Source organism: Toxoplasma gondii, chromosome VIIb (genome assembly GCF_000006565.2).
Source record: "Toxoplasma gondii ME49 chromosome VIIb, whole genome shotgun sequence".
Lineage (NCBI taxonomy): Eukaryota > Apicomplexa > Conoidasida > Eucoccidiorida > Sarcocystidae > Toxoplasma > Toxoplasma gondii.
The window spans coordinates 1979663-2001591 of NC_031475.1; the positions used below are offsets into that span (position 1 = coordinate 1979663).

Consider the following 21929-nt stretch of genomic DNA (forward strand, 5'->3'; position numbering starts at 1 on the left):
GCATGCGCGCACGCCGGAAGTCCCTGGACGAGCTCGCCTCCGCTCTACGCGGACTAGTTCATCCGCGGAAACGGAGAGTCCTCACAAAATCAGACTGATTTTTCCTCCGGATTCGCGCCTTCCTTCTCTCCGTCTCGTCTTTGCTTCACAGACGGAGGGAGAGCCACCGGCGGCGCACAGTGACAGCTTCAGTCAACGAAGATCCTTTAAAAGAGAAAGAGGAAGACGCAACGTTTGTCTCTAGAGGAAGGAAAGAGCTGCACAACCTGGTGGACTCGCAACGGCGTCTTTGCGATTGCACTCACGCTGTGTGTGATGTGAGTGGAGGGAGAGAAGACACGCGAGACGCTGCCCGGTTTCAGCGTCGAAAAAGGAGGAGTTTTTCCGGTGTTTTCACCTGCAAAGAGGCTTCAAGAGAAAGGAAAGTATGTCGTCGACCTTCGCTCCGAGCGAGGATATCCAAACAAGGAGGCAAGAATTACAACAGAAAACCGACAGAGACGGATTTCCACTCCTGCAGACAGTCCCGGCGGCCATACAGAGGGAGGACGGAGAGCCGTCGGTGTGCACATGCAGTCTCCTGTTTGTGAGGAAAACCTTCTTTTACAGAAGACGTCTTGGTCCGCTCAAAACGCCTGTGTGTGAGGTGAGTTTGTTTTTTCGTGAGAAAAGCTGTTTCTGACTCTCCGTCCTCCTCCTAGTCCTTCGAAGGCGCCTCGCACACCGCATCGCCTTCCTCGGTCGCCTCGTGTCTCCTCGTTGGAGAGCACTGGAGACAAGCGTCTTCTCTCCCCCTTTCATTCGCGGCATTTCGCCAGTGTCTCTTTTCGGAGCTTTTTCTCTCGCCTTTCCTCCTTTCTTCTGGAAGAGGCAGAGCAAAACGTCCTGCAGCTGGTTCGGCCTCGAGAGCGACCGGTCGATTCTCAGGCCTCGTCCTGCGCGGCTCTGGACTGTCGCGTCCGTTGTCTGCCTCGGAAGTCCTTCTCTCCCTGTCGCTCCTCGAGTCGACTTGCTCTCTTCTAGAAGAAGACAGGCCGCCTCGAGTGCGTCTCGCTTCCTCTCCTCTCTTTCTCCTCTCTGTCTCTGAAGATGTTTTCAAGTTTTTCGCGGGGCGGCGCGTCCGCCTCGGGAGACGCTTCAGATTTGTCTCCTGATGTGAACGAAGTCGACTTAGACGAAGTGCTCTGTGCAGTGGAATTTGGAAAACCTGAGAGCGGGAGAAATGTCGGAGCAGGAGTGAGTGTCGTTGGAGTCTGCCTCTTCGACCGGCGCGCGTTCAAGATCCAGTTCTGCGAATTCTCCACCACAAACGACCTCGCGGTTCTCGAGGGCCTGCTGCTGCAGGTGAGCAGACAGACAACGAATGATTGACTGTCCGTACACGCTGCTGCAGTCCGAGACAGCGCCGGAGAGCCGTGGCGACTTCCAGCAGATTCAGCGGATGCAGCGAATCCGACCATTCTGGAAAAGAAACGTCAACAGGATGCAGAGAAGGTTCGAGCGTCAAAGAGGCGCTCACGACCCTCTCCACCGACTCCCACAGCTGTACATACACCTCAGGGATGAGTGAGAGACGGCGACAGCTTGTCTTCGCTGCGCAACTCTCATAGTCTCCACACCTATCTAAAAGAGATAAACGCTATGCTTATGCATATATATATATATATATATATATCTAGATGTATGTATATATATATATCTAGATGTATGTATGTATATATATATATATATCTAGATGTATATATATATATATATATATATATATATGTTATGGACTGAGCAGTTTGTGTACGTACAGTAGACGTGCTGCTGCAGACGGGCGTTCTGGACATGCAGGCTTGTGAATATCCACGTTTGTGTCTCTTGCATTTTGATTGTTAGGTCCGACCGTCCTGTGTGGTTTCGACTGAGGCAGGAGGCGCTGGCGGGACAGGCGAAGGATGGAGGAAGAAGCTGGCTGACCTTGCCGCTGCCTGCGAATGCGAGTTTGTTCCTGTGAAAAAGAACTCTGCAGACAGTATGTCAGACGTTAATGGACTTCACCGTTTTTTGGGGGTCTCTCTGCCTTCATGAGTCTCTTCGCTCCGTCGCGGAAGTTCCGCCTGCTCGGATTCGCTGTCGCTTCAGCCATATTCTGCCGCTTGTCTCTCCCTTGATGCCTTCCTGCTCCTGGGTGTTGCCGGCGTTCTTGCCGTTTCCTCTTTTCTTCATCCTGCCTTGTCTCTCTGTGTCCTCTTCATCCTCCTCCTCCGGGTCTCTCCGCGCTTCCTCTTTAGATTGCCTTTTGCGTCATCCTCATTCGTCTTTTCCAGGAAACTCCAGTCGATCTGTGTTGTTGGTGCCTGTCCTTCTCTCCGTCTTTCCTTCTCGTTCGCGCTTCCTTTTTTTCTCCAGCTCCATCCCTCTGTCGTTTCCTCTCTCCTTGCCTTGCCCTGTTCTCTCCCCTTCTTTCCCTCGCAGCTGCGAGCTTGCATCAGGATTTAGCGACTTTGCTCGTTGCAGAGGATTCAATCAAAAACCACATTTCCAGGGAGCTTCAACTGAAGACGGCGGCCGCTGCGTGTGCCGCCCTCCTCTCACAGGCACGAGTAAACAAAAAGTCCTTTGATCTCTTCCTCTCTCTTCTTCCTCGTCAATCCTTTGTCGACACTAATACAGTCCTATATACGTGGAAACTTCTTTTGTTCACCTCCACATCTTCACCTGTATGTCTATTTACATCTCTCTCGACGTCTTTGTCTATCTATCGATTAATATATATATATATATATGTATATATATGTATATATATACACATATATATGTATGCATATGTATAAGTCTAGGGATTCGAGTACATCGAGAATGCGTTTTTCATGCAGGGCGATCAAAAAGTCTATTTATCTTTACTGAATTGTTGCGGTCGATAGACGAAGAGAGACACATGCATATGTACGCACGAGACGGGAAGCAGGACATGTGGGCAGGCATTTCAGTATTTCGCGTAGAAAGTGCATTTCTCTGTTGCTCCCTCGCGTCGCAGTTTTCCCTGCGACCTGCCGGGTGTCTTTCGTCTCCATCTGAAACAGATTCGTCCCCATCTTTGTTCGTCCAGAGTTGCAGCCTCCGATCTCTCTTTCCGCCTTGGACGTTGACCCGCATGCGCGCAAGTCACGTAAACGGAAGTCCGCTGCCCTGAGCATATGGTTCTCTACGTCCATCTGACTGCGTCTCGAATGTGAGCGCCTGGCCTGTGCTGATCTTCACTTTGAGGTTTCTCTGTTTTTTTCAGCTTCTCAGCGACGACATGTACATCCGCCAGTGCACTTTGGAAACGTATCCTCTCGGCAACTATCTTCGCATCGACAATGCGGCCGCAGCTGCGTTGTATCTTTTTCCTTCCAGTCTTCAACAATCTCAGCAGCAGGCGCTTCTGCCTCTCTCGGCGAAAAGCTCAGGCGCCTCACGAGGTGCGCGTGCATGCGACGGTTAAATTAAATATTTCTTATAAAATCCGACAAAACCTCTTGAGAGTGATCGCGTCTCGAAGAGCCTCGCAGTGGCGAGCGCGTCTCACGTTCAAGAGGAAAACAAACGGAGAGACAAGACGCAGAAAATGTTTCAATGCAAAATGTTGTGCTCAGAAACCAGTCTTCATGCTCTTACCTCGGTAGCGGCTTGACCGGGTGCACGAATAAAAATGGGCGCTTCTTCGTCGCGGGATCCACATGCATAAAACAAAGTCTTCTGCATGCGGAATCTTTAAAGTCTCAGAAGAGAATGGCGTACCGATCTAAACACCCACACATCGATTTTCACATATTTATATATATATATATATATATATATGCATACATATATATATTTGCGTCTTCTTCTACCTCCGTGTTTGATATCTGTTTTCACTGTGATTGTTGCGTTTTTTCAGCTTCTTCTCTCGCTTGCGCGCTGTCGGCTGGAGGAGGAATTTCCAGTGTGTATGCCTTGATGAGCAGATGGTGCTCGACGCAGCTAGGCGCGCGACGGCTCTTCACTTGCATGAGTCAGCCTCTTGTGGACAAAAAGAAAATTGAGGAACGTTACGACATCGTCGAACTCTTCCAAACGGTGAGGAGAAGGAAAGAGAAAAGAAAAAGCGCGAAGCAGGGGAGGAGGAGACTGGCAGAAGAAGAGAAAAAGAGGCGAGCAAGCGATATATGTAATTGGAAAGGAAAAGGACGAGGCACAGAGGCAACGAACGGCAGAGAGAGAAGGCGATTGAACAAGAACGCAGCTGGATGGATCGAATACGAAGTAGGGAGGAAGACAGAGATGCAGAAGGACAGAAGAAGATCGAGGAAAGGCGAAGATGACATCGACAAGAGTGCACTTGCTTCTCCCTTTTCTCCGGTGGACATTTTCATGTTGTTCTTCTCTGAACAGGGAACCTGTTGATTTCCTGTTTCTTCTGATACGACGCACCTTGCCGGAAGTGCCAGGCTTCTGTTTTGTCTCTCCGGTTTTTTGTGATTTTCAAGTTTTTTTCTTTTTTTAAAAACATTTTTCCAGGATGAAGCGTTTCGTCGCCAAGTCTTCTGCAGCCACTTCAAGCATGTCTTCGATTTGGATCGTCTCGCTGGGCGCTTCCACCGTCTGGCCTCCGCAGCGAAAGACCTCGACGCAGACGCAGCTCCCCGGGGAAAGAAGGGAGGCATTTTTTCTCGAGTCAAACTGACTCTGGAAGACTTGGTGAAGCTCTACGACTGCGCCGTCGAGTGCACATCCCTCGAGGTAACAGTCCTTCCAATTTCAAAACGAGCTCTCTGCCGAGGGTCGGGTGACTCACGCGTCTCGGATTGCCGTTTTTGCCCAGTACGAACTGGAAGGATGGCCGCGGACTCCCTTGTCTTCTTGTTTTCTTTCTTTCCTCCAGTTTGCGCGTTAAGGGATGCCCAGTCGATGCCTGCGTCAACGTAAACACCAGGCGGGCGCCGCGGCCTCTCCCTCTGCATCTTTGTGCATCCCCCGCGTCTCCGCGTTCCACTCTTTCTCTTCATCTTCAAGTACCTATATATACATACATATACACATATATAAGTATATATATATATATACATGTACATAGATATGAGTATATATGCATATACATGTAGTGATTTGTCTGTTGACGGATTGGGCGTCTGTGCCTCTTTTCTGCCTGTCGACCGTTCGACATTTTTTGCCTCAGTTGGGTTCGACTTTTTGTTTTTGTGTTCGCTGTTCCTTCTCTCATCCCCCCTTTGTAGACGACGCTGCGAGGGTACGCGGGCATCCATCGCGAGTCTCTGGAGAAGGCGTTCACGGAGCCTCTCAGTGAAGCTGTCAAGAGTTTCTCTACGTTCATCAATCTCGTGGAATTCACGATCGACATGGAAGAGGCGAAGCACGGCTCCTTCGTCATCAGCAGAAGGTTCGACAGCGAGCTTGCGTCCCTCCTGGACAAGAAGGAGGAGTTGCGAAGCCGAATGAACAGGGAGCGACAGAAAGCCGAAGACGACATCCCCTTTGCCAGTCGGAAACGTGATACAGAAATCGTGAAATTGATCGAAGACAATACAATGGGCTTCGTCCTGCGCGTCACCAAGAAAGATCAATCCGCCGTCCTCGTAAGAGAAAACGAAAAAAATTGGTGCAAAAGAGTTCGCGCCTGCAGGAAAACGCTGCCGATGCAACCACGCAACCGCAAACGGTGGGTGGAAACCACCCATCTCGAGATGACAGCAGGCGCTTCCTCAGTCTCCAAGTTTTGTGTGTGTATCCACCGAATGACTCTATTAACCTACGACATGTATGCCTATATGTTTATCAAAGTCCGGAGGAGACGCTGCCGTTTTCATATGCAGTCATCTCACGTCTCTGCCGGCATGTGCATCGGTGTGAGTCCACCCCTCTAACTACACACAGCCATGTACATATATATATATATATATATATATATATAATATCTATATCTATATATATATATAATATATATATATATAATATATATATATATAATATCTATATATATATATATATATATAATATATATATATATTCATGTGTATTTATGTGATATGATTGCCGGTCCTTCGTGGCTATTGTTTCTTGTCTTTTGTTTTTCTTTAGAGCTCGCGTGGGCGTTACCACCAAGTGCGTTTGAACAAGAGCGAGTTGATTTTCACGACGTCGGAGCTGCGAGGCCTTTGTCGAGAGTTCAAGGATGTAGCGGAGGCGTACGCGGCCATGCAGAACTCGCTGGTGGAGAAGGCGCTGCTCGTTGCTGCTTCGTACTGGCCGGCCGTTGAGAAGCTCGCAGAACTTCTGGGGATGCTCGACGTCTTGGGAGCCTTTGCTGCAGCTGCGAACGCGGCGCCCATGCCCTACGTCCGGCCTCAGATTGTTGAGGGTGACGCAGGCGGTAGGCGACCTGGAGAGAGTGGACCGGACGACGAGAAGACTCGGTGCAGACGCCAGAAGCCGCAGTCCACACCGGAGTCGTTGGGGGGGAGACGAGAAGCTGAGGCCTGTGGGAGAGAGGGAAGGCTCTAAGAGACACAGAAGACGAAACCGACAGCCGAGGAAGAGAAACAGAAGACAGGAGAACAGTAGAGGAGACACACATCTTCGACGAGGGAGAAGGCCGCGAACAGGGCCGCCGAGACAAGACTCTCAAAAATCCTTTTAGGCAGTTGAAAGCAGATGGGAGACACACGAACGGCCAAGGAGGAAGAGAAATCCAGAGCATTTTTTCTCCTGCTCGAAAACGCATTTCTCTCGTGAGGCGTGGAGGCGTCTTTTCTAGAGAGGCTGTCGGTTTCCAGTGTCTCAAACCGGTTCTCGTCGGCTTCACTGTTCACCACGTTTTTCCTGTTTTTCCCCGCGCATGCAGGTCTGGTGCTCAAAGCGTCTCGGCATCCGCTACTCGAAATCCAGCCGGGAACGTCTTCCTTCATCGCCAACGACGTCCACTTAGATCGCGAACGACGCCTCGCAATCATCACAGGGCCGAACATGGGGGGGAAATCGACTTATATTCGGCAAGTGGCGCTCACCGTCCTTCTTGCGCAAATCGGATCTTTCGTTCCCTGCGCCAGCTGTCAACTCCCCATCTTCACGTAGGTGTCCAATATATATATATATATATTTGTATATGTATATATATATATATATATATGCATTTGTGTATGTGTGTATGTGTGTATATGTATATGTATGTTGTGAAACTGCGCATATTCCGAGAGTCACATGCACTTGCATGTCTACCTGTGTCTGTGCGTGTAGAAATTTGTAGGGGCATCAGCATCCGTACCTGGGCCTCCAAAGAATGCATATGCACATGTATATATATATATATATATATACATGTACTTTTCTGCGTTACCCTTTTGTTTGGCCATGCGTATTTGTGCAGAGCGTCTGCGTGTCTGTGGTTTATGTGGAGGTGTACGTACACGCATGCGTGAAGCCGCAGCCCGAAAGAGCTTTGAACGGCCGGCGTTCTGTGTCTTGTGCTTCTGCGTCGCGGAAACGGACGCTTGGCAGGCAAGTGATTTGCCGGGTGGGAGCGTCGGATATTCAGCTCCGCGGGGTGTCAACTTTTTTGGCAGAAATGGTGGAGGCTGCCGCAATTCTCAGAAATGCAAATACGCAGAGCCTCGTCGTCATCGACGAACTCGGGCGCGGCACTTCGACCTACGAGGTGAGAGTGGCGAAGAGCGAAAAACCAACGGAGGACGAACGATAAAACAGATATACATATATATATATATATACATATATATATATATATATACATATATATACATATATATATATATTGTGCGTAGGTGCCTGTATTTGTCGGTTTATCGATCTGCATCTGGTTGAACGCGTATGTGCTGCTGAAGGCGATGTGGATATGTGCAGGTGATCTGTTTGAGTCGGCCCCTGCCTTGGACGTCTCTGTTTCCATATCACGCGTACCTGGACAATCGCATAACGCATACCTCTGCATTTATCTACAAAAGTCCGCACGTCTAAAACGTTTTTAAATATATATATATATATATATATAAATCGGTTTAGATATATACATATATTTATACATACTTATATATTTATGTATATATATATATATTTATGTTTAGCTGTTGTGTCTGCGTTGTATTGGTATGTAGGATGTCTATGGAGAGCGGTTTGCAGAGGTGGATGTGGACTCCTGTGCGGATGTGACTGCGTCGCCTGCGCATTTTTTTTCCAGGGATTCGGCTTGGCCTGGGCGATCGCCAAGCACCTGGCGGCTGAGGCGAAGTGTCTTTCTTTGTTCGCTACACACTTCCACGAAATGGGCCAGTTGTGCGAGGAAGTTCCGGGCGTTTCGAATCTGCATGTTTCCGCTGCGGTGAACCGAGAGACGCAGCAGCTCGCCTTCCTCTACCGCCTGCAGTCCGGCTGCGTCGACCAGTCCTTCGGCGTCCACGTCGCAGGCTTCGCGGGGCTGCCGGCGACCGTCGTCGAGCGCGCCAGACAAAAGTCTGCGGAGCTGGAAGCTGTGGAGCGAGGAGAGCAAGAGCGAAGAGAAAGCGGACACCGCGGAGCTCGAAAACGGTCGCGAAGCTTGGAACGCGACGGCGGAGGCGCAGCGCCGCAGCGCGAAGGAGAGCCAAGAGAAGAGAGAGCAGAGGAAAGAGGAGAGGGGGAAGGCGGAGAGCGACAGCAAGCGAGAGAAGAGTGGCGAGAGCGACGGCGGGCGTTCGGGAAGCTGACTCGATGTTTGAAGGAGCTGTTTGAAGAAGGGGAGGCAGGCGATTTTGTGCGAAGAGTCACGAACGCTCGAGAGAAAATTCGTCAACTGAAGGACGCAGCCGCGCCGCCAACGTGGAAGGAAGTCCAGGACGGTGGTCGCGGTCCAGGTCCCTCGGTTCCTGTCGCGGCTTAGGCGTCTTGGAGGGAGGGCGCGTGACTTTCTCCTGAAAACGAGACTGCTCTGCCAGTGTCCATTTCGAATCAGAACTAAAACTTATCCAGGCTGGACGCGTGTGAGTCTGCGTCTCCTGCAGACAAGTGATTGGTGACGAGGAAAGGGGAGTTCGCGAACCTGGCGTCGACTCTCCATGCAGTTCTGCCTTGGGAGGCGCTTCAGATGCACACCACCTGTTGTGGGGTGCCCTTGTCTTGGAGAGCAGAGATCTTCTGTGCGTCTTCTCCCTTGTCTTCTTCACGACTTTGGCTTTCTGGGTGTCTTGCGTGCTTTGCTTTCATGAAAAACCGGGCGCTCTGTTCTCGAGCGCTTCAAAGCAGTGTTCAGGCTTCGCGCGGATCTCCTGCGTCTTCGTTCTTCGCTTGGCAAGCGCCAGTGTGTCGAAAGAGAAGAACGACGCCAGGCAGACAGAAGACGCTTTCATGAAAAACCGCAGTTGGCCACAAAGAGAAAGAGATGCACAAAGAGAAAGAGATGCAATAATAAGAGCTGGAGAAATCAGGCAGAAAAGGGAATGTGAGCAAGCGAAAAGGAAGTGAGAGAAGCAGAGTGGGTTCACGAAGAAACGTGAGGTAAGAGAATTTTGGGGGAGACTCTTAAGCGGAGACGGCGGGGAGACTGAGGGAGACTGAGACTTGGTTCTCGTCCTGCAATGACTGTTGCGCGTCTGGCATTGAGGCCGAAGGCACTACAAACCGAGAAGGGAGCTGCGTTTTCTGGCCATTTCTCTACATGGAGTTTTCCCCGCCAACCGAGAAGTTAGCATCTATGAGACAGAGCTCTTGTTCTTGGCAGTGGCGCCCCCAGACGGAAGGACCTGCAGTAGCACACCACTGCAACGGTGTATTTAGATGATGGAACTGGAAGAAACTTGTCAAGAACTCGTGACTTTAACTGCGCTAAGTATGCGTTTTCCTCTCTCTCCTAAAGTCAACAGAAAAACACAAACAAGAGATTCAACAAGGACGAAAGCCGGCGTTCGTATTCCGATAACTCGTAGTGGCAGGCGTATCGCTAGACGCAGGGACACCGAGAAGACTCTCCTGTCCAAGTCTAGACATATATATGTACAAATATATATATATATATATATATATGCATAATATACGCGTATTTGGAGTATTGAAATGACTCGACCACGTAGGTTTACGCATGTGCATTTACGTATATGTGCTTACATATTTATGAGGACAGCGCAGCGAGTGTCTGTGTGAGGAGGCTCTTTGAAAAGCCGGGAGAGAGAGGAAACAGAACTCGTGGAGATGCGGACAGCAAGTTGAGACGCAGCCTTCTGTGAAGTGGAGGGTGGAAAAACGGAGTTGCTCCGCTTGGGCGAGGGCTTTCGTTTTCTTCTCGCATGGCTGGCAGAAGGGAGAGAGCAAGGGTGTGCGTCTTGCGCCTCGAAAGAGAACGGATTTATTTTCGCAGTCCTTTTCTTACGTTTTCCGAAATATGTGTGTGAACGTAAATGACTCCCTTTTCGAAAATAAACACAAGCCGTTGTACACGGCCTTTGCCGCCTTTTCCTTATCTCTCCGGCCTGTCGAGACCTCTCGCGTCAGTCCGCGAGACCGACAAGAGGGCAAGAGACGTTGAGTGGCGACGCAAGTGCATCTGAGGAGAACGCCCTCGTGAAACAAGAAAGGGAGACGAAGGCACTGAAAAAAGAGACGATTTTGAAAACTCCCGAAATACGGTGGAGACCGAGCGACAGTCGGTCCAGCCGTCTCTGCGGTGTTTTGTTTGTGCATGCACAATACGCACGAGTTCGTCGAGCGGTCGATGAAGAGGTGGATTTGCGGTTTTCTTTCGAGAAGAAAGCTGGAGAGAAGAATGAGCCGATTTCTTCAAAAGATTTCCTCTTCCGGGATGAGAGCGCCTGTCGCGAAGGCCGTCTCGACGAAGTAAAGCGAGACGCGCCCCTCTCTTCTCTGTCGTGTCTCTGTCTCCCCTGTGGTAGAGCGACCGCCACCATTTTTCCGGAGTTTCTTCGTTTTGTCTCTCTTTTGTCTGCCTTCTTCTCCCTCTTTCTGTTCGTGTGTTCTGTTCTCGCTTCCTCTCCGTCTTCTCTTCACCGTGGTCGCTTCTTTTTCGCTTCTGGTCCTCTGTCTGCGTCTCCTGTGGTCTCTCTTCCTCTCCATCGCGCGCCTTCCTCGTATTTTCCTCTTCATCTGGATTCGCGTCGATTCTTCTTCCTCTTCATCTTCTTCCTCTCCGCGTCTTTCTTCGTGTTCGCGTCGCCTCTCTACGTCTCGCTGCGCGTCCTCTCCTCTCTGTTCTCGGTTCCTCCTTTTTTTTGTTACCACTTGCCTCCTGACTCTTTTTTGAGATTTCTCGATGGCTTCGGGAGCCTCGGGACGCGCGGCGGCGGCTGCGGCCTCGGCAGCGCTTGCCGCGGCGCCTGGTAGCTGGGGAAGCCGGTGTCGACCTGTCTCGTTCCTGGCGCGAAGCATTTGCCTCCTCACAGGCTTCGGCTTCAGCTACTCGTTCGCGAATCCCGACGACGACACCGTCTACGAAATGTTTCCGCTGGAGACTCAAAACAAATTCGCACTCGTCAGTCTCTTCAGCGTCGACAAGGACAAGATGCGCGAGTTCGAAAGCCGCGCCAAGGACTGCTGTCGATTCAACCAACAGCAACAAGGTAGGAGGAAAAGGGAGCGGCGCCGAGAAGAAGAAAGAGCGAGGAAAAGCGAAGAAACGAGGACGTCGCAAAGCAGGAGAGCCAAGGAAGTGGAGCGTTGAGGCGAGGGTAGGAGATGCCCGGAACGGAACGTAGAAAAAGGGAGGGAACATAGGGACCAGCAGGAGGAAGGAGGCGGCAGGACCCAACGGTGCAAGAGGAGAAGAATGCCGCGAGAGCGAGGAAAAGAGGCGAACGAGAATAATGGGAGGGAACGAAATGAGGAAGGTGATGAAACCGCTTTCAGAAGAGACAAACAAACGACCGAAAAGCACAGGTGACAGAAGAAGAGAAAGGTCGTTACTTGGAGAAGGAGGAGAGCACTCGTTTTCGTTTTCGTTCGTTTTCGGCATGTGGTTTCTGTTCCATGAGGCGGCAACGCGATGCGTTTTTGTGCCGTCCCCAGGCTCGTTTCTTTCTGTCGTTTCCTTCTCGGATGCCTCAGATCCTTCTGTCGATCGACTGTCGTCCTCAGTTTTCGTCTCGCTTCTTTCTCTTCTCTCGTCACCTTTTTTTTCGATCTGCTTCGGTCCTTGCCCTTTCGTATCGCCGGATCCTCGGCGTTTCCCCCCTCTCTCCCGCTTCGCTCGCTGCATGTTCTTCTCCTCTCCTCGTTCCGGTGCTCTGCAGGGTATCTGTTCACTCGTCTCTTGCGCGCCAAGGACCCGGCGACGGCGCCTTTCCAGTTTCTGCAAATCACTACCTGGCTGACTATGGACGACTTCCTCCTGGCGAGAGACAAGCCGACAGGCGAGAAACTGAGAAACGCGCTGCCCGTACGCAAAGCCGCTCTTCCTGTCCTCTATCAGAACGTCGCCGACGACACAAAGTACACCCCAGCCGCCGCGAACGCGCTTCCCAAAGTGTGACTCAGAGTCAGGCAGTGAAACGGTGAGCATCGAGGAATCAGATGTGGAAACCGAGGACGGAAAAAACGGGGGAGTGAAACAGCGAGAGAGTGACGAGGCGCGACACAGGGGGGGGGAGGACGAGACTCCAGCCGTCGAGGAGAAGGAGAGAAAAACGCAGGAGAGCCGTGCGATTCAGTAGATGAGAAGGTGAGAGTGTTTACAAAAAAAAGAAAACGAGATGGTAGGACAAAGAAAGAGACGCAGTTTCTCTCCTCTGTCTTCGCTCTCTTCTCTCGTTGCATGCGGTCTAGACTGTCCAGCATGCTTTCCTGCGCCTCTGCTTCGTTCTTCTTTCTTCGGTGGCGTCAGCGATGGTGGTTTTGTTCGGACCGAGGCACAGCTTTGCTGCGCCGGCGACTTTGTCCTCTCTGTCTCTGCGGCAGTGGATCTGCATGCGAAGGCTGTTCCCTCTCTGCATTTGACGACTCCAAGCGCCCGCTCGCCGCTGGTGCCGCCGCTCCGCGACACTCAGCTGCACTGCGAGTCTCCAGAAGGTCGAAGCCGCGCAAACGAGAGGGGAAAGAGAGAAGAGGAGAGAGGAGAAGGAAGACAGAGAGGACAAGTCGCCGGCGCAGCAAAGCTGAAGACGAAGGCGGCGCGGCTTGGCCACCGGGTGACGCGTAGAGCGACATCGGAAGTAGCGAGTCCTTTCAGGCTGTGTCTTTTTTTGAGTGCAACGCTTTTTCTCTGCTCCTTCACTTGCTTCACTCTCGAGCCGCCACCGTCGGATCTCAACAAGATGTCTCACGTCGGGAGAGACTCGTCTAGAATTGTCTCCAGAGACACCGGGTGACTTCTCCACCTGTGAACGAGGTTCGATGCGCAGAGACACTGAGTTTTTTCTGAGACTACTCCGACAACGGCCTCAGTTCGTTTTTTTCGACGCAGCGTTCGGAGAGGGGAGGGATTCCTCAGCTCTCTGCAGGATTCGCTAGAAAGATGGGGAACTGAGGGTGGGCCAGAGCGTTCAAACGAGTTGCAAAAACGGAAAACTCCGCGATATCCAGATACCCAAACATGTCTCGTCAGACGGACTTGGAACGCGCTAACCGTAAAACCTGCGTTGCATTCGGAACGCAACCACAACGCGTTGTTCGACTCACGCAAACGGAACAGTGGAGAGCACCTTCCACCTGCGGCGGTCTGCTGGAGAAACAAAAGAGCAACGCGCATTCCGTGAGCCTAGCAAGGAATAAAGAACTCTCTCTAACAACGACACCACGGACTTCACAGGTACATCATCAACTCGCATTCACACCATATACAGACATAAATACATGAATAAAGATATATGTATATATGCATATATTTGTAATCAGATGCCGGGATGCGTTCGTGCATGCATATGGTCGTTGTTCTCGCATTTTGGAGGGAGGAAGCATTTTGCCGCTTGTTCGTTGTTCCTCGACTGCGGGGGTGGACGGTTTAGAGGCTGTAGCGAGCAGAGAGGGTGGCGGTCGCAACGTCAGAAGAGAGAGGGACAGTCTTTTCAGTTTTCTCCGTCGAAAGAAAAGCAGACGGACGGCCAAAGCCTCGGCGAAGCGCGGCCTCTGCAACGGCGTAACCGACAGCGGCGCTCAAGAGTGCAGCTGAAAGAGAAAACAGAATTGAGAAAATGGAAACTCATCGCAGTCGCGAACGTGAGAAATACACATGCAAGAGTTCCGAGTGTAAAGAGTGCCAACAGCTTTGAAACTTCCTTAGTTCGTTCAGGAGGGAGGAACAGCGTCAGACTGAAGGCTAAAGACAGGTGGGCATCAGGCTGGACAGACAGACGTCGACCGTTTGAATTCGCCGGTCCGGACGCGGATTCGTGAATGCGTTTGGAAGGGCCAGCAGCGAGTCTCTGTGTGAGGTTCGATGCATGTGACTGCCTCTCCCCGGGGGTGACAAAACAGAGCGAAAGGCAGGAAAATCCATTTCCGCAAGAAGCCAGTCCAGCATCAATGAAGCAACAGACCCCAGCGACTGTCCGCATGCACATAGGAGAGTGAACAGGAGACGCTGGACTGGCTTTCAGGAGAGTCTGAGACGCGAACGCTGAAGCCTTCCGAAGAACGCGCTCCCTCGTCAGAGAGAAGAGTAGGAGAAACAGGGGGAGGGAAGAAGACAGAGAGAGAGAGGGGATGCGTTCGGAGCTACGGTGACGCATGCAGAGTCTTTTGCGAACCTGCGACAACGGGTCTCGCACGGACTGTCGCCGTTTGTCCGGGAAGAGGAGCGTGGATTTCGGAGCCTCGAAAGGCGGCGAAGCGACGAAGAGAAAGAAAGGGAGACTCCACGCGACTCTGCTCGCGCAGAGCGGCAACATTCTTCAATTTCTGGCCACTGTCGCCGCGACTGTCGCGGAGCTTCGCCTCGAAGGGACCTACATCGTCGCCGGCTTCCATCATCAGCTGGAGAAGGAGACATGGAAGAACGAAGAGAAATGCAAACAGTGGAAACCAACAGGAAAGACAGCGTGAACCGGAAAGAGAACAAAAGCAGGAAGAAGGAGAAGAAAACAAACCAAACGGCCTTGCTGACAAAACAGAGCATAAAACAAGGAAAGAACGAAGAATAAGAAAGAAGACAGAGAAGTACAACTGAGAGAAGAAGACAGAGAAGAAGACAGAGAAAAAGAGAGAGAAGACACTGAAGAACAGAGCTCACTTTGTGAGTGTCGTCACAGTATGGAAATTTCTTCGACTGCCAGCAGCGGCAGATGCGAACGAGGCGCTCCGGCTCGCCGACGCGCGGCGATGTTTCAATGACCTGACGGGCGGGAGGACATGAACAAAACAGGACAACTTGTCTAGTGAGGAAAAGCGAGCAAACGGGTGCCGGTCCAGAGCGAAGCACGGCAGACAACAGGAAAAACTTGAAAAAAAGAGAGAAACGAAGACAGGAGGAGCACAGGGGAATCCGAGAGATGAAGGCAGGCGTCTCCTGGTCGTCTCTTTCGAGCTGCAATTCGCTGTCTCTGTGTAGACTTTCAGACAGGCGCGACGCGAGAAGACTTGCCTCTCCCTTTGGTTCGGAGCTGTACACAGCTGAATAGCGGGGCACGGTATACAAGGTTAGAGCAGGTATCGACAGTGCGAATGGTCGCAGCAATGCAGAGGGGAGACAAGAAAATACGGAGCCAGGTTTGCAACATACGAAAGAAAGACGAAAAAGGGGTGAAGATACAATGAAGCAGAAGCAGAGGGAGGACGAGAAGGAAAAGAAGACGAGAGAGAAGAGCTGTTAAGGCGACGAGAACGGAGACATGTGACGAGAAGAATAGAGGGGAGAGAACAGATGAGAAGAAAGGCGAACGTAGCAGGTTGACGAGCGACATGAGAACAGGTGAAGAAAGGTCAGGACGGATCTAGTCGATGGAGAGACATGAACCACACAGGCGACTCTTCGCTCTTCTGCGGATCGCTGCAGAGTCGGAAACGTCAAAAGACTCTACTGCTGCCGTCGTTTTCCTTCTAGAAAAACCTCGCACAGCGTGAGGGGAGCCTGGTGCACCCAAAAGAGATTCTTCCTCGTGAGTTGAACCTCAATGAAGTCTTGAACGCATTTAAAAGAGGAGAGTAAATCTTTCTGCTGCCCTTACGTGAGAATACTGCGGAAGTTTCTTGGTGTTGATGTCCAGCTGGTCCATGTAGGCCAGGGGGTCGTCCGACACTGAGAGTCCAGAGGCAGCTTTCGGCATCTTGGCAGAAGGCGAAAGAGGAAGGCAGACGCCCGTTTTGGTTGGGAAGCGAGAGAACTGCAAACGCGAGAGGAGGCAAGACACCCCAAACGCGTCTCTCCGAGAGCTCAAAACTTTAAGCGCAAGAAGAGCGACGAAAAACGGCGTAGATCGACGCGCATAAGTGGAGGAAGAGGCAAAGATGACCGGGGGGGGGCTGTGTCCAGAGATTGGAAGCTACAGTCGCGATTCAACTTGCGAGAGTCTTTGCCGAAGAAAAGCAATGTTTGAGGTCCACGGTGTCGGGAGGTTCGTTTGCAGTTGAACAGACACCGACAATGGGCGGAGGGTATGGTCTCGCTCGAACTCTCAGGTGGGCATGTGTCTTGGTGAAGCAAAAGCGCGAGAGATGTCGCGTCCAATGCGGGAGCAGCGAGAGCAGAAAACAGAGAAGGAAGGCTTCAATGCAAAGGGGAAACGAAGACAGCGCGAATGTCGCGCGAAAAGCCGCCCGCCGCCGAAAAAAAAATCGTGCATGCGTTCCGGCCCTCTCTCTTCGGTGTGGCTCCGAAACTCCGCAGGAAAGAGGTGGAACATGGACTGTTTTGCGCCTGTTACAGTTTGTTCTGTTGAAAGAGGACTCGAGCAATGGGATAAAGTGGAAGGGAAACGGGAGCAGAATGCCTTTTCCTCCCATCGGTCCTCCCGCGCTCATGACACAAGAGTGCGAAATAATGTCACACGATGGACGGGCAGAGTCTTCTTGCCAGCAGCACCGGTTTCGAGTTACACTTCAGTGGAGGAGGCCTTCGTCGTTTGATTCTCAGATGGAATGTATCTTTTCGCAGCTCAGCAAGAACTGGAGGAATTTGTGGCGGTGAAGCGTCTGCTAGATTCGTCAACAGGCTGTGGCACTGCGCAACATCTCCGTCCACCTGGGGCGGGGTCTCTTTTACAGGGAATTTGAGCGCATGTTCATCTTTTGCAGGGCACCAGCGAAGGCCTGCTCGAACAGTGTTCTTCGGAAGGGAGAAAGAGAGACTCTTTTCACCCATCGACTAGCCCTGTAGTTCTCGGACTCGCCCTGAGATACGTCTTCTTCAGCAAACGCATCTCAATGGTTCTGGAGAAGGGTGGTTGTGTTTCACCTAACGCGACACACCTGTCACATGTTCTGTTGAAGGGGGGAAGAACCTAGCTTGAGAAAGAGAATCTCAGGACATTTTTAGGGCCGACGGCAGGTCGCCGACACTCTTGCACTTTGTTTAAAGGAATCGAGCTGCTCTCGGGTATTGCATGGTCTCAGTGCCTCGGGAAAAGAAAGTGAAAAATTGAAGCGCGCGAAGCACGACACTGTGCATGGAGGTGAGCGCTGATTCTCAGAGAGTGTCGCAGCGGAAAGAGCGCGGCAGGAAAGAGGAAATCGAATTCTAAAGAGAGTGTCAATGGCCCTTTGAATTCGAGCGATCCCTCCGTTCTCCAGCCTCTGAAAAGCACGCAGACACACAGATGCAGAAAACGAGTCTCCGCTACATCTCAGGGACAGACGACTTTAGCGCGTTGCTTTTCCATGGTTCCTCGGAAACCCTGTCGCCTGGAATTCCACACGATAGGAATCCCGTCCCCGTACGAGAAACATGGAGAGGGTCTTTCGAGACAGGCGAACAGCCGATAAAAGGCCCCGCCATGAGTTTGCGGAAGAAACTTGCAGTAGTGATTTTCTCACTGAAGGATTTTTCAACAGTTCCGGCTGTGTGCCTGAAAGTGCCTTCTGAACGTCCGGCGAAAGCGCCTCCCGCTCGGAGGTGGTTTGCCGCAATCTCTGCAAGGAAAGAATAGAGTGACAGAGTTTTTTGCCTAGATATTTAGCTGGAAGGACGACAGAAAGTTTCTTCGTCACGGTTTCGTGTCTCGAGAAGGTTCGCATGGGGTGTGGTTGTCTTTCCAGAGGTCTTCCACTCTCTTCGAAAGGTCCGTGACGCACACAGCATTGACCCGTTCCGTTTTCCGGAGCGCCGTGAGAAACTCCAGCTTCCTGTGCGGCCCCAAAAGGAAGAACATTCCCTCGCATCTGCCTGAGTAGACTAGGTTGCGGGAGTGTAGAAAAAGTCATTTCTCGGTTTTCTTCTTCAACGTCACCCGCTCACGCGTTTGCGACTCTGCACCGACTGTGAGACTGTGGCGCAAACTGTGTCTGCAACGCATCGGACTTTTCCCCATCAGGCAGCAGGCGCTCGCTGCGTGAGCGATGCGCATTCATGCAAAGAGCTGAGATTTCCCGGCATCGCTTATTTTACAAGTCACGCTCGGTGCAGCACCCAGCGATTTCGGCCTCGGTGTCTGCTCCGTTGCTACTCGATTTGTGGACTGGTAGCCCCCCAGAAACACAGTTTCCTCCCCCTCATCTGCAGTGGTGAGGCGGTTCCCTGCGACAGGGCGACTGTCCACTCCAAGGAGAAGTGAACCTTTTCTCGGGGGTCGGGAGCTGCGATCGCTGCTTCTTCGCACACCAGGGACCCGCAAGCAGAGAGACTGTGGACGCGTGAGGAAGCGGTGACAAGCGGAACTTGCGATGGATCGTTCATGCAAACAGAACTCCCGGAGACCACAGAGAGCCAAGCTTCCAGTCTTCGAAGGGCAGGACCCGGTGAACTTCTCTCGCACTTGGAGGCGTCTCGGGAAGCCCCCACCAGACGTCCGGTTCGCAGAAAACGCACCTGAACTCGCGCCGCATGCAAAGCGCGAACTCCGCGTTCCCGAAAGTGGACAATGCTGGCGAGTGCAAAATCAAAGACTGGGCTTCTAATTTAGACTCAGGGTCGGCGGCGTTCAGAGATGCGGGGAAAATGGTTGAATGCCATGATACTATCGGTGCTCACGGTTGCTTGGAAGCTGGAGTCATTAACCATGGGGGTGCAGTAATGATTCTGCCTAGTTTCCTCTACAGACAGGGACGGGGAGGCTCTTCCCTCCTTGAGTGTTGTGTTTCACTCCATGGCGGACTGAATTTAATTTCCTTTTTATAAGAAAAACTCGACAACCGCTTCTCGGCAGATGCCCAAAAACGGACCCTCCACTCCTTCAAAATGTTTACCCAGATGAAAAGCGCGAACCTACATACACACCATATCGATGTCCATCTACGTTATTCAGTTACTTGTCTATCTGTCTATCTACCTAGATACATTCATGCATGCATACACTTACATACAATATATATATATATATATATATATATATATATATGTGTATATGTGGAAAAAAAACGGTGAGCGTTGTGGGACCAAGACCTCGCAGACATGCAGAAAAACGGAGATGTTATTTTCGTTGTTTCGCCTTGGGGAGGAGGCTGTCTGCAAGAGTGCCGACAGTTTAATACGAGGAATATTAAACAACACACAAGGAACTCAGAGAAGTTGTTTCTGCGACCCGCTAGGGAAGTGGAAAAAGCGATCCGGAATGCGAAGCCGCATTCCCTTCTCTTCAGAAGCATGTTTTCCTCTTCACTTTTTAGAGCCGTTTTTGTGGTGAACAAAGCGTGAGACTCTGAGGTTGGCTGGACGCCTAAAATTACGAAATCCAATCGTGTCTGGGTCTCTTCTCACACACACTCAGTTCCTGCATGCACGCATGCATGCTCCGCCCACAACGCAAGGGGAGGAAAATGCCCCGGAGAAGAAAGAGGAGAGTAAAAAGAAAGGTAGTGTGTCTCTTAGAGAAACGACTCGCGTGACAATTTGGGGAAAAATCTGCCTTATCGAAGAAAAATTTCGAGAGGAGACACCGTCCGCGCTCTGCGGTGTCTCGTCTCGTGGAAATTGTGCTGCATGCGTTTCGTCCTTCTGGGGCAATGCGAATTTGAGTCCTTTCTTTTTTGCCCTTCTTCTTCTCGCGGTGTTCTTCATCTTCAGAACTCTTCAACAGGCCTTCACACTTGGATCCGCTCCTCACTCCTCTTTTTTCTGCGTCTCAGGGGAACTCCTTCAGCTGGTGGACGCGACAACGAGTTTCGTCTTCCATCCTTCTCCACGCATTCACAATCACCTGTTTCTCTTCACTTTTTTACTCCTTTTTGCCGCGAGCCTTTCCTCTCGCTTTCTTCTCCTTTCTGGGCCTCCTCTTCGCGTCCTTCCTTCTGCCACGGTTCGTCTGCTTCCCGGGAACCTTTTACCTGTCGTTTGTCTTCATCTCCCTTCCCTCCTGATTCGTTCTTTTTTTTTCTTTTCTTCTCCTTTCTCTCTCCTGCTTTCCCCCCTGTAGGTCTCTCTCACCTTCTCCCTTCTCCCTTCTCTTCCTTTCTCTCTCTCGCGTTTTCTCTCTCTCTCTACTATGTCGTTCCCTTCGCTCTCTTCTTCACTTGATCGCGCTTCTTCTGCATTTCTTGTTCTCGTTTGACGCCTCTTGTCCCTTGAGAGACGCCTGTCTCGCTCCGTCTTTGTATATCCTCCTCTCCTCTGTTTCTACGCTCCTCACGGCGTCTCCTCTCCCCAGTCCCCTTCCCCTCCCCCTCACTCCACACAGAGTCGCTCTCTGCTCCCTTACCATGGGGGCATCCTTCTCCTCTCGGCTCGGTTCTTCTCCTTCTTCTTCTTCTCCCTCTTCTTCTGGTTCTTCTTCTCTGTACGCCTCCGACAGAATCACCCCACAAGTTGCTGCTCTCGCGGAGCTGCAAGGTTTTGCAGACACTGTCTCTCGCTGCATCGGTGCCTGCTATACGCGCTGTCTCCACAAGCATGCAGAAGTCGCGCTGGACGTCTCTGAAATGAGCTGCACGGATCGCTGCGTCGCGAAGTACTTCCACGTTCACGCACTCGTAGGCGAGTCGATGAAGGCTCTCGCTTCCGGACCCCCCGGAGAAAACTAGGCGCGACCGAGCCGGCCGCTCTCGCTGGACTTCTTTCGGTGCATGCACCTCTCAGTGTATAGACACCCTCTCTGAGAGGCTGAAGGGGGGCCGCATGCAGGTAACAATCCTGCGAGGTCGACGACGGAACAGAACAGTGGACAGACAAAGAGACAAAGAGACAAAGAGACAGAGAGACAAAGAGACAGAGAGAAGAGAGGCGCACAAGCGACTCCAGTTTTGACACAGAAGAGGCGCTGAGGAGCGCGTCTCTCCGTCTCTTTGCGCCTCTTTGCGACTCTCTGCGCCTCTTTGCGCCTCTTTGCGCCTCTTTGCGACATGCGGGCGTCTCTGGATTTTCTTTCTTCTGCGTCTGTGGTATTCCAGAGTCGCACTCTGTGCGGAGATGCATGACCCCGGAGGCCCTGGAGACGCGAGGAGGAAGTCCGTGCTTTCCGCGACCGGTGTTCCCCCGGAGTTAACAGCTGGAGAGAGAGGAAGGCCTGCTTGGCGGCTCGGGAAGCATGCAAGACGCGTTTCGACACTCTGACACAGCGGAGAGATGTACGGGCAAGAAAACCGTGTGATCGATACGGCACCGGGGCGATGGTGAACGAAAGAGAAAACGAAAGAGGGAAGAAACTGAACAAGCGCAGGAACAGAAGCAACCAGAGAGACACCTATCGTCTTCCCGCCTCCTTGAAGGGAGTGAGGAGACAGAAGAACCGATCTCAATCCGGCGCCAGGCAGATGGAGATTCGCCGTCTCTCGTGATCTTTCGTTTCGGCAGGTCGTTCTTCTTTCTGCGAGCGGTTGGCCCCCGTCCGTCCTCTACATGAAACTCTCGCAGTTTTCTGTCTCGCGAGAACCTCGTCAGTTGGCCTCTCTCC

At 51.7% G+C, this 21929-nt stretch overlaps 5 protein-coding genes across 5 annotated transcripts; 4 read left to right on the forward strand and 1 right to left on the reverse strand.

Annotated features, from left to right (window-relative positions):
* Window positions 1–1058: 1058 nt before the first annotated feature.
* On the forward strand, window positions 1059–9312 carry TGME49_261000 (MutS domain V domain-containing protein). The gene is made up of 11 exons (XM_002365212.2): window positions 1059–1344; window positions 1882–2017; window positions 2461–2588; window positions 3272–3449; window positions 3908–4086; window positions 4528–4749; window positions 5244–5603; window positions 6106–6397; window positions 6869–7094; window positions 7522–7678; window positions 8219–9312. The coding sequence occupies exons 1-11, from the start codon at window positions 1090–1092 to the stop codon at window positions 8894–8896; spliced, it is 2811 nt and encodes a 936-aa protein (XP_002365253.1). The 5' UTR covers window positions 1059–1089; the 3' UTR covers window positions 8897–9312.
* Window positions 9313–11275: 1963 nt separating this feature from the next.
* Window positions 11276–12490, forward strand: TGME49_260990 (hypothetical protein; the record flags this gene model as incomplete). Its single annotated transcript, XM_002365211.1, has 2 exons — window positions 11276–11582; window positions 12252–12490. 2 exons carry the CDS (start codon window positions 11276–11278, stop codon window positions 12488–12490), a joined length of 546 nt encoding a protein of 181 aa, XP_002365252.1.
* A 1444-nt stretch (window positions 12491–13934) lies between these two features.
* On the reverse strand, window positions 13935–16626 carry TGME49_260870 (zinc finger cdgsh type protein). Its single transcript, XM_002365209.1, has 4 exons — window positions 16119–16626; window positions 15185–15286; window positions 14703–14928; window positions 13935–14121 (listed from the first exon to the last, which is right to left on the reverse strand). Exons 1-4 carry the CDS (start codon window positions 16215–16217, stop codon window positions 13958–13960), a joined length of 591 nt encoding a protein of 196 aa, XP_002365250.1. The 5' UTR covers window positions 16218–16626; the 3' UTR covers window positions 13935–13957.
* A 3200-nt stretch (window positions 16627–19826) lies between these two features.
* TGME49_260860 (hypothetical protein) lies at window positions 19827–20456 on the forward strand (the record flags this gene model as incomplete). Its single annotated transcript, XM_002365208.1, has 1 exon — window positions 19827–20456. One exon carries the CDS (start codon window positions 19827–19829, stop codon window positions 20454–20456), a length of 630 nt encoding a protein of 209 aa, XP_002365249.1.
* A 283-nt stretch (window positions 20457–20739) lies between these two features.
* On the forward strand, window positions 20740–21060 carry TGME49_260850 (mitochondrial import inner membrane translocase subunit TIM10, putative; the record flags this gene model as incomplete). The annotated part of the gene is made up of 1 exon (XM_002365207.1): window positions 20740–21060. The coding sequence occupies one exon, from the start codon at window positions 20740–20742 to the stop codon at window positions 21058–21060; it is 321 nt and encodes a 106-aa protein (XP_002365248.1).
* Between the last annotated feature and the right edge of the window lie 869 nt (window positions 21061–21929).

What these genes read in the sequence shown, in the direction of transcription:
- TGME49_261000 (XM_002365212.2), top strand. Translation starts at nt 1,090, where the DNA reads ATGTTTTCAAGTTTTTCGCGGGGCGGCGCGTCCGCCTCGGGAGACGCT. An exon ending in CCCTCCTCTCACAGGCACGA is followed by an intron (nt 2,589 to 3,271) that starts GTAAACAAAAAG and finishes TGTTTTTTTCAG; the next exon opens with CTTCTCAGCGACGACATGTA. An exon ending in AAGCTCAGGCGCCTCACGAG is followed by an intron (nt 3,450 to 3,907) that starts GTGCGCGTGCAT and finishes GCGTTTTTTCAG; the next exon opens with CTTCTTCTCTCGCTTGCGCG.
- TGME49_260870 (XM_002365209.1), bottom strand. Translation starts at nt 16,217, where the DNA reads ATGCCGAAAGCTGCCTCTGGACTCTCAGTGTCGGACGACCCCCTGGCC. An exon ending in AACTTCCGCAGTATTCTCAC is followed by an intron (nt 15,287 to 16,118) that starts GTAAGGGCAGCA and finishes CCCGCCCGTCAG; the next exon opens with GTCATTGAAACATCGCCGCG. An exon ending in TGCGAGACCCGTTGTCGCAG is followed by an intron (nt 14,122 to 14,702) that starts GTTCGCAAAAGA and finishes TTTCTCTTTCAG; the next exon opens with CTGCACTCTTGAGCGCCGCT.